The sequence below is a fragment of the Camelus bactrianus genome, chromosome 6 (assembly GCF_048773025.1).
Source record: "Camelus bactrianus isolate YW-2024 breed Bactrian camel chromosome 6, ASM4877302v1, whole genome shotgun sequence".
Taxonomy (NCBI): Eukaryota; Metazoa; Chordata; class Mammalia; order Artiodactyla; family Camelidae; genus Camelus; species Camelus bactrianus.
In genome coordinates this window covers 64893939-64904806 of record NC_133544.1, presented here as the reverse complement: position 1 = coordinate 64904806, position 10868 = coordinate 64893939, and the positions used below count along the sequence as shown (strand labels likewise).

At 40.2% G+C, this 10868-nt stretch overlaps 1 protein-coding gene across 1 annotated transcript; it reads left to right on the top strand.

Annotated features, from left to right (window-relative positions):
* The first annotated feature begins 5015 nt into the window (after positions 1–5015).
* Positions 5016–10199, top strand: RNASE10 (ribonuclease A family member 10 (inactive)). The gene is made up of 2 exons (XM_010949687.3): positions 5016–5160; positions 6710–10199. Exon 2 carries the CDS (start codon positions 6715–6717, stop codon positions 7354–7356), a length of 642 nt encoding a protein of 213 aa, XP_010947989.1. The 5' UTR covers positions 5016–5160; positions 6710–6714; the 3' UTR covers positions 7357–10199.
* The last annotated feature ends 669 nt before the right edge of the window (positions 10200–10868 follow it).

Here is a 10868-nt window from a genome sequence, read left to right as displayed (position 1 = left end):
AACTAAAATACAAAGCCATCTATTTAGGTCCTCAGAAAGCTGAAACACCACCTTTGCATGGATTGGAAGAAAAGCCCCTTCCTCTGGGGAACATCAGCTCTATGTCCGTTTGTACAGTTTGCTGAACAGAGCACAGATTAGGTTTCACTCTCTACTTGTCCCCTTGGCTGGCTACTCTTGAAGGGAGTATAAACTTCGGAACTGTTTCTGTAAGAACTATGCCACATAGTATCATAAGGAACCATTCTTTAGCAAGATATTTGCCGAATACCCTTAGTAGGCTGGACCCTGTTGTGTTTGGTGGGGCAGGGTAAACTGATGCTAAACTCTGCAGACAACTGGGCACTCTGGGATCCTAACGGAGGAGTCAGTGTTTAGACATAATAATTGTGTCCATCTCCTCCCAATCCTGGACTTTTGTGTATCTGGAGGGCATGTGAATGACAACCCCTGGGGAAAAAAGCTAATGGCATATTTGGGACCCAAGCAGAGTTGGATTCCTTATTAGTAAAATGTTGTTCAGCATTCTTTCCTTTTTTTTGTTTCCATGTCTCCCATTCTAAGAAACTCCTCACAGCCCGACAGCTTCCAGCCCCAGGCTGACCTGAATTCTTATAGCCAGGCAACTGTCACTAAGCGGTAGCACTCGCTACTGTAGAATGTGGGAGTAGTTCCCCTGTTCGCAGTGTAGCAAGACTGATTCTTTTAAACCCGTGGATCTCAGCCATGTCACCAGATCCAATCTTTTACAGCAAACATGTTGTATGTCCCTTTTACTATCCTGAAGTGTAATTCATAGATTAAAAATAACACATTTACATTCGTAAAATCAGCCAATCCATCTTCAGAGTCTGAGCACCCAGAATCATTGCTCTAACAATTCTTTCCTTTTTCTCCTCCCTTATCGGTTTTTCCTCTCTGCTAAGTCTTTTTTATTTTTTTTACCTCCAACTTTATTGAGATATGATTGACTTATAACATTGTGCAAATTTAAGATGTACAATGTGCCAAGTCTTATTAAAAAGAGGACCAGTTTTCATTTCTCAACACCTTGAGTTGGTCTTTATTTTAATAAACAATAACAATAAACAAGCTGTTATTTTTCCCATCTTAATAAAACAAAACAAAACAAAAAACGAAGTAAAAACCAAGCTTCTCTTGACACTCAGTCTTCTCCAGATGTAAATCTCCAGCTCAGGCAGACTCTTTTGAACTCCGAACTAGGTTCAACTGTTATTAGGCATCTTAACGTGTAATTTTAATAGACACTTAGCATTAACATAGGGTTGGGTGGGATGGGAGGATACTGTAAGGATGTACACCAAAATGTGAATGACAGTCTTGATGAGGATCTTGTGTGTGTTTCTCTATATCATTATGTAAAACTTCTAGGGTGAGCATTAACACTTAAAAAAACTTTTTAATTTTGCATTTTGCAATAGTTATTGATTCAAAGATAGAACACAGAGATCTCATGTACTCTTCACTTGGTTTCCCCTAGTAATTACATATTACCTAACTATAGTAGAATATTAAAACCATAATTTGCATGTGTGTGTGCGTGTGCAGTTCTGTATCATTTTATTTCATGTGTAGATTCATGTAACCACTGCAATCAAGATACAGAACTATCGCATCACTATAAAGATATCCTTTGTCTCTCTTTATAGTCACACCTGTATCCTTATCCCTACCACCCTAACCCCCGGCAAACACTACTATGTTCTTTGTGTTATATAAACGGAATCATACAGTAATGTATATTATTTTGATATTTTTATTATTTGATATTATTATTTGATATCATTATTTTTGATATTATTATTTTTGATATTATTGATATTTGATATTATTTTTTTTTCACTCAGAATAATGCCTTTGAGATCCGTTCAGGTTGTCATGTATATAGGTTATTCCACAGGATGCAACAGTTGCTTCAGCCCTTTGCTTGTTGAAAAATAATAGAGCTGTTTCCAGTTTTTCACTAGTAAGAATAAATCTGCTGTGAACATTCATGTATAGGTTTTGGTGTGGACGTACATTTTCGTTTTTCTGGGATAAATGCCCAGGAATGTAATTGGTAGGTTGTATAATTGTATGTTTAATATTTTAAGAATCTGCCAAACTATTTTCCAGCGTGACTGTATCATTTTATGTTCCCACCGGCCATGTTATGAGAGATCCAGTTCCTCTGCATTCTTATCAGGGTTTGGTATTATCACTATTTTTTAATTTTAGCCATTCTGGTAGAAATGTAGTGATACCTCTCTCCTGCAGGTCTGGAGCTCTTTCTCTGCAGTCCTGTCCCCTCTGGTGCTCTGCTGTGAACTCTAGTTGCCTTGGTTCGCTTAGACTCCCAGTTCCATCTCCTTAACTCAGAGAGACCAGACCCTGAGCAGGCTCCCCGCCTTCTGCATGCCATGTGGCCTAGACCCTCTCCACAGGGAGTAAGCTGGGGGAGGAAGCTCATCTCCTTTGTTTCCCATCTCTCAGTGATCACTGCCCTTCATTGCCTGTTGTCCAATGTTTTGAAAATCTTTTGTTTCATATAACTTGCTCATTTTTCTAGGAATTTCAGGCAAAATCCAATCATTGCTATCCCATTTTGACCACCAGTGGAAGTCCATACTAAGATTAATTTACAGTGAGAAATAGTGCTTATACTTAGACTCTAGATCTTAGATGGATTCATTGTCAATTTTGTGATTGGAGTATCCGTTTGGTCCCTAGCTCTAGCTCTCTCTCTGTCTAACCCACCTCCTATCTACCTATCTAGCATAAATTTTGCTTAACTAAAGTCAGGAGTTCTAACATCAGAACTGTCATTACTTATCTGTAGCATCTGAGACATTAACTTTTTGGAGTCACTTTGTTTATTTGTGATGTGAATCATCAGTCTACATGAGCCTCAATTCCTTGAGATTCTAGGATATTGGTTGACTTCTTCTAGGAAAAGCAGTGAGTAATGTTGGTAGCTGCAGTCCTTGGTATGCTATTTTTTAAAAAATTGAAGTATAGTTGATATAGAATATTATATGTTATAAGTATACAACATAGTGATTCACAATTTTTAAAGGTTATACTCCATTTATAGTTATAAAATATTAGCTATATTCCCTGTGTTGTATAGTATATCCTTGTAGTTTATTTTATACATAATAGTTTGTATCTCTTAATTCCCTACCCCTATACTGCCCCTCCCCTGTTCTCTCTCTCCATTGGTGACCACGAGTTTGTTCTCTACATCTGTGAGTCTGTTTCTTTTTTATTATATTCACTAGTTTTTTTTTTAATGATTTATTTTTAATTTTTTTAGGGGGTAGGTAATTAGGTTTATTTAGTTATTATTTTTAGTGGAGGTACAGGGATTGAACCCAGGACCATGTGCGTGCTAAGAATGCACTTTACCACTGAGCAATACCCTCCTCCCCCTTTTTTATTTTTAGATTCTATATATAAGTGATATCACTTAGTATGCTATTTCTAAATTATTTTTTAAATTACTCTTTATTTTGGGGAGGGAGGTAATTAGGTTTACTTATTTGTTTATTTTTAGAGGCGGTACTGGGGATTGAACCCAGGACCTTGTGTATGCTAAGCATGCTGTCTACCACTTGATAGTATGCTATTTCTAAATAAGAAAATAGCACTGATCAGGTAATAAGCTGGTGTTGGTAATTGCTATGTAACATCAATAACAATAGCTGTACATTTATCCTTTTACATGCAGTGTGTTATGTAATATTCACAACATCCTGATGAAGTAAGAGCTGCTATTATGCAAATTTAGAAGATAAGAAAACTATAGCCTAGAAAAAGAAAAAACAAATAAAAACCTGCCCAGTCTAAAGGTTATACTTAGACCTCAGACATAGGTCCTTCCTTCATATTTAATCAAGGATTAATTTCAAACAATCTCTAACAGTAAACAATTATAAAGAAGCGGGTGGTGCCTATAGTGGCTATATTGTCCCTGCTGACTTCGGACAGCTACTGGGTTCAGTGGAAGCTTCTTTACTCCGCCTTCACGTTGCACATAGGTCTCGCCAGAAGGAATGGGCAGAGTGGACACCAAAGAGGAATAGCACGGGCAGATTGTGAGGGTGAAATGCAGTACATGCCCACATGAAGTAAGTGCTCATAGCCAATAATGATTAGTTGTTGTCATTATTATTGTAAATTATTGACATCAGCACTGTAAAAATTCAGCCTGACAGACTTTGCAGAAGCGGTTCCTAGGTCACCACTTGAAAACTCCTGCCTGAATGACAAAGCAAATCATCCTTCCAAAGGCCCCTGTTTATGTCTAGGGAGGGTTTTCAATAATCTCCAGAGAGCTTTAAAAATACTCTCTCATGATGTCACTATCAGCTAAGCAAGTGATTAGAATCAGCGTTAGACTCTGGGCTTTTCTCACACAGGCGATGGGGACTCATAGTGATGGGGCTGCTTCGGATGTTCTCTTATCTAGGGCTAAATTACGGGGTTATCAGCTGGGAGCTGGAAAAAGGGAGTGGAGAGTGGAAGGCTGGAATAGGCTTCATAGGTAAAGGTAGGTAAAAATTCATCACTGGCTCAAATACTCCAAATTTCCTAATAAAGTCATGATATGGTTCTAAAATGTGAAAAGCTTAAAATAACCATGTTGGAGGGATGACCCCAATACAGGTCAAAGAGATTGACATTTGAGAAATGCTAGGAAAGGGTTAAAAGAAGCACGCTCAGACAATCTAAGGAAACGACTTGATTTGAAATTCATGGGCAAGGTCAGGCTGCTATAAACCACAGGATAGTGGGTGTAACTCAGGAGGGTAACAATTGTTTAGGAAAATAAAACTGTCTACCATTTCCCAGGCTGGAGACATTTCCTGTCTTGGACATCTGGATCCGTTTCAATTTCCAAACAGCCTTACTTCAAAGTGTTGATGGGAGGAGAAATGGCAATTGGCTAAGTGTGTTTATTCAGGGCTGCTGGGGGAGTGCTAGCAGGAATGGGAGTAGGAAGTAAGTCTGGATTTAAAGGAACCTGGACCACGAGGGGATAACCATTTTTCTGCAGACCAGTATCCAGGGCACTTCTCGGAGAGAAGGAAACCCTGGGAGGGAAGAACTTGGAAAACAGGAGGATACAAGCGTCTTTGAAGCTACTTAGGTGTGTAGGTAAGTGACAATGATGTTGGATGCTCCAGGGAAAAATATGAGAAATTCTCTTTTTTAAAAGTTAAAATATATTCGCGACAACTTCAACTTTAAAGAAAAGTTGCAACAATACAAAGAACTCCTAAATACACTTTATCCAGACACATAATTTTAAAATTACTTTTCCTCATTAAAAATTTTTCTTTCTTTCTTTCTCTGTAAACATACTATGTACACACATACATATCATCTATGTTTTGAACCTTGGAGAGTAAGTCGCCTACATCGTGCCCCTTTGCACCTTAGCGTCTCAGGTTCATTTTCTAAGAACAAAGATACTCTCCTAAACAGTCGTGGTACAAGTTTCAAATGCAGTATATCAAACATTGATATAACACTCCCATCTACTCCATTGACAATATTCTAATATTATCAATTATCTCAAAAATGTTCTTCATAGCAATATTTGTTTCTGGTAGGGAAGATCTCTCTGTGATAGGGGCATGAGGCTGGCATAGCAGGACGAAGATGCAGGCTCCTTCTTTCAGTCTCTTTAGGATCTTATTAGTAGGCAAAGCCCAGCAGATCAGTTGTTTGGATTTTTTTGGTTTCATTCTTATTCATTTCTTCCCTAAGAGTACAAAAGCTAATCAGCAGGAAATAACCAAGTGTTAAGAGATCTATGGTAGTAAAAAGGATCTGATGTGACAAGATATAGATTTTTTTTTGTTTTTGGTGGGAGTAGGTAATTAGGTTTATTTATTTATTCTTAGAGGAGGTACTGGGGATTGAACACACTACCACTTGAACTATACCCTGTCCCCCACCCTGACAAGATATAGTTTTAACTAATGGTGAAATTGGGCATCCCCTCTTCCCCTCAGCCTCAACTTCGGAATGAGAATGGACTATGGTACTTTTTCTATTCCTTTTGATCTTCTTTGGGGACGGTGGGTAACAGGGAGAATAATAAACATATGAATGAGCAAAAACAAATTTGGAGGTGGGGAAAGTATAGCTCAGTGGTAGAGTGTGTGCTTAGCCTGCACAAGGTCCTGGGTTCTATCCCCAGTACCTCCATTAAAATAAATCAATAAACCTAATTATCCCCATCCCCTCTAAAAAAAAAAAAAAACAAAAAGAATAAATTTAGGATTAAAAATAAGGAGATGGTCCCCTACGGTAATTCCAGTCCTTTACTGAGATTAAGACTTTCTACAAGAATTTTTCTCAAGGAAAGTGTGACACTGTACTTGTTTGTCAGTTGATGTCAACTTTCCCCACTGATTCTGTATATGTGAGCCAGTTGCAGAACTGCTTCCCCTGGTCATCTTCCATTTCCGCAGGATCCACACGCTCTTTCACAGCCACAGGCAATGTGGTGGGGAGGGACAGGAGAAGCGGGAAAAACATGAGAAAGGATCTCTGCTGTGGAGAGGAGGCCGTAATGGGGACAAGGGAGAGGAGACCCCCACCGCTATGCTGTCAGTGTTCAGGGGTCTAAGATTTCTACTGGATCCTCGTAGTTTCATCTCACAGTCAGTGCTTCTGTTTCCCTCCTCTCCTCCAGGCAAAATGAAGCTGACTCTGGTGCAGATCCTTTTCATGATGTTGCTGCTGCTACTGGGCCTGGGGGTGGGCCTGGGGTTGGGACTTCAGATGGCCGCAGCTGTCCTGGAGGACAGTGAACAGCTACTGAACGAGCTCCAGTCTACTGACTCACAGGACCAGGTTGAGGCCACTAAGGAGGGAACAGGTGCCCAAACCACCGAAACCCTGTTGCTTAGCAACCAAGAAGTGTTGCAACCAGAAGAGACCATTGTCAGTGAAGATGAAGTTGGAGGAAACAAGATGCTCAAAGCTGAGGCTCTCTTTCAGAGCAACAAAGACTATCTTAGGTCGGACCTGATGGACAGGGAATGCAATGTCCTGATGGAACAGAAGATGACGCAGCACAACCACACATGCATACCCCAGTACGTATTCATCCATGAGGAACCAGATGCAATCAAAGCTGTCTGTAAGAGTCCTGCTGTTGCCTGCAATCTCAAGGGAGGCAAGTGTCACAAAAGCTCCCGTCCTTTCGATTTGACATTCTGCAAATTATCCAAACCAGGCCAAGTCACTCCTCACTGTAATTACTTAACTTTCATTCTTGAAAAGCACATTTTAATATCCTGTAGTGACATGAAAGTCCAGGTCACTTCTGGACCATGAAGCAACTTCTTCACCTCCTCATCTTTGTCTTCCTTTCCACTTCTTTTTTTCATGCTGTTTTCCTCCTTAGGTATCCTGCAAAACAGGTTTTGGGAAGAGAGGCTAGGCTATTCTTTATCAAAAATGAAAATATAAATCTTCTTTGTCCCAGGGTTCACTCAATTTGCATTCCATTCCTGGGATTAGAGGTGGCAATGTTACAGAAATGACAGGCCAGCCAAGAAACAAGCACCACTCGGAGGGTTGGAGTACTCAGATGTATTATGCCGGCGGGCTCAGAGGGGCTTCTGTTCTGAAGCTCTGAGCACCTTCAAGATGTGCACATGAGGTTTTATAGGGTAAAGTACAAGCTTGGGGTATTCGGCCAATAGGCATGGAACAGCTTTAGCAGCATCATTATCACAAAAGTAGAGACAGTGAGGCAGCAAATCAACATTTCAAGGCCAGATATGTCTCTTTGAAAATCCAGCAGGCTAGCAAAAACATGAACAGGGAATCAGCAAACCAACACTTATTAATTTAGATTTACGAGTTAGCCCAGCAGAACTCAGATCAGTAATCTGACACTTGTTACACTTAGATTTGTGACTTAGCTTGTTGGCCCAGCTGGGCTTTTCCTTCACAGCAGAATAGGGTGATGATGTCTAATCTCTCTAGGTTCTGTGCCTCTTGGATCCTATCTCCTGCTGGAAAGAGATAAGTGAAGGCCTGCTCTAGCCTCTCCTGCAACCCTGCTCATTAGTCTCTTTCCTGATCTGGGGACCTTTAGGTGTGGATTACAAGAGTTTAATGCATCCTTTACCCACCTGGTTCCCTGCTACTCACTGTGAGCCTCTAGGGCAATCAGAGAAGCCTCCCAGGCTTCTCATGCAGCACTTTTCTGCTGCAGATGCAAATTAAAGCGCTTCTATCTGTGATTGAGTCTGGAGAACCGTGTGGATCAGGTTTCCTTTCCTTACCCCTAAGTGCAGGGTTCTGCTGGTATGGTGCTATGGTGATGCAGATTGAGACAGAACATATCTTGGGGTAAGGACAGCACTAATTTTCTTGACCCTTCTCAACTCTTTTTCTTTTTCCTCCCATCTTTTACTACCTGCCACTTTGCATCTTCTTTTCCTCCCTTTGTTTCTCTGCCCTCAAACCCCACCCTTTCCTCTGGTCTCCTTTTCCTCTTCTTTTTGAGTGCTCTGTGTTCTTTTTCTGAGTCCTTTTAGAAATTCTTTCAGCCAACACTGATTTCTCATGCCATGCTAGGTGAGAAGCTGTTGATCCTACAGTTAAAGAGTCTGGCATACGTGGTTAGGGGGAGGGTGGGCCAAGAGAGTGATGAGGAGAGAGAGAAAGAGAGAACTATTAAAAAAAATTACGTCAGTAAGTAGAATAGTGTCACATTAGGTGCTCAATAGGTATAGAATGAAAAGGATTGGGAGGAGTTTTATTCTCACTCAGCATCTCTTTCCCTTTTTTTTTTCCGCTCTTAAGAACAAGGAAGTTGGTGAATCATTTCAACAGAAAAGGGATTGGGTCTACTCAAAGAGGAGCAGGAGGTGAAGCCTTGGACCAGGCAGATGCCTCCTCTTCCTGCTGGGGGATTCCTTTCAGGAGAAACAGACAGACTATCTAAGACAAGAGAGAAATGAGAAGTGAGATGCAAGAGAGGAAAGAAGAGTGGGTGTCAGAGAAAATCAGCCGTGTCAGGCATTTGTTCGGTAGAGAATCTCAAAGCACTTACAACTGGGAATGGGATTTGAAAGGCTCCAAGTCTAATTTCTTGACCAAAAGACAAAGGATCCATTGTGTAGGGGAAACTATTAACAGACTGGAATTAGCAAGGAATGGAAGCCCACATGCTTTCATTCACAGATGAGACCACTTCCTCTTATAGGTTCCCACCAGCTTCACTCCTTAAAGGTTCCCACACTCCAACAAGTACTCCTATCTGATGTTCACTTTGGACCAATCTCATGGTCAGGCTTCTATGTGACTGTGGAGACTATCTCAGGAAAGCAATTTCTAAAGAACTCTGTGGGACCCTGGTGACTCAAGCTGGAAAATACAGCTTGGTGGGTGTAACGGGTTGACCAGATGTTGTGGAAACCTTACTCATCAGGGATAGAAAATTAACTCCTTATAGCCCAAATGATGCCTCATTTCTCAAACTTTTACCAACTCTTTTAGCTCCAATGTAGCTGCCTTTTTGCACTTCCAGTCTATGTACTTAGCTTATATAACAGGTCCACAATCCTTTATCCTATGTTCCTAAATCCCCAAAGCTCTGAAAATGGAAAGGTTTTCTTTCAAAGTGGCTCCAAAACTCGGTGAGTTGTAAAATCTGACTGAGTTGATGATGCAAGGCTATTTTTAATATTTATGTTGTATGATCATTACACATTTTGCTGAGGAAATACCAATGTGTTTGGTTATGAACACTGCCTCTGATAAACTCTTTAGGGATGCATACATCATATATCACACACACACTCACAGTGTTGCTTTTTATAATCATAAGAATTCTGTTTCATAATGCACTGACCTCAAAAGTTTCAGGTAAGGGATTGTAATCCATATATACTATTTAATGAGCCTTTAATTAATTTGAGTACACAATATGACCTTAGTAAGACCATAGGCATTTTTGTGAGAGCAACTGTATCGTAAATTTCTCCTGTATTCTATAACACACTTATTGATCAATGATAACCTGCTTATTGATTATCCAGTACCTCCTCGGAAGTTATAAAGATTGTATGAAACAGAATCATCTAAGAGAAGCAAGTTTTCTGACTCTTACCCAATACTGCACAGTCAAATAAAAAGAGCTGAGTAGCTTAATCCATGTTTCAGAGGGCTCAATGTGAATTCTTTTCTTTTTAGGTCAGCAGGAGGGAAACTACCATTGTATTCCAGGCTCTCTCCTAGCTGCTGTCCATGTTTGGTTTTATGTAATCCCAAAAGGAAGTGCTATTATATTAGCTCCATTTTGCAGGTGATAAGTAACAGGCTCAGAGAGGCCAAGTTTACCTGGACCAAGACCACCCAACTCATAAGTGGCCCATCTGTAATTCGAATGGAGGGTCCCCACCTGCTAACAGAGATGCTGAAATAGTTTGGGAGATGCTGGCTTAAACAGAGTTAAGTAGGTTTTCTTATGCAGGTCTCACAATCTTTAATATTAATGTGGCTTGGGAATCTTTAACAGGCAGAGATCATATTCAGCATTTCTAAATTTATTTTTCCATGAAATTTCTCCCCTCTCTCTTTAATCATTTAGCAACATTTCCTAGAACTAGTGTTTCTAGTTAAGAAAAGTTGTAGATTTTTCTAAGCCCTTCACAGGGCTTTGCCCATCTAATACAGTTACGATGGAGCCTAACCTAAAGATTAACACCTAGGCAAGATTATAAATTAATTGACCCTCAGATTGTCAGCTAATTTCATGTAGCATGCTATTGGAAAAAAGAACCAGTTCTTGGGAATCAGACAGACATGAGGTAAAATTGAAGCTCTGCCAC

Excerpts from the sequence above, each read along its gene's own strand:
- RNASE10 (XM_010949687.3), top strand. The coding sequence starts at position 6,715 with ATGAAGCTGACTCTGGTGCAGATCCTTTTCATGATGTTGCTGCTGCTA.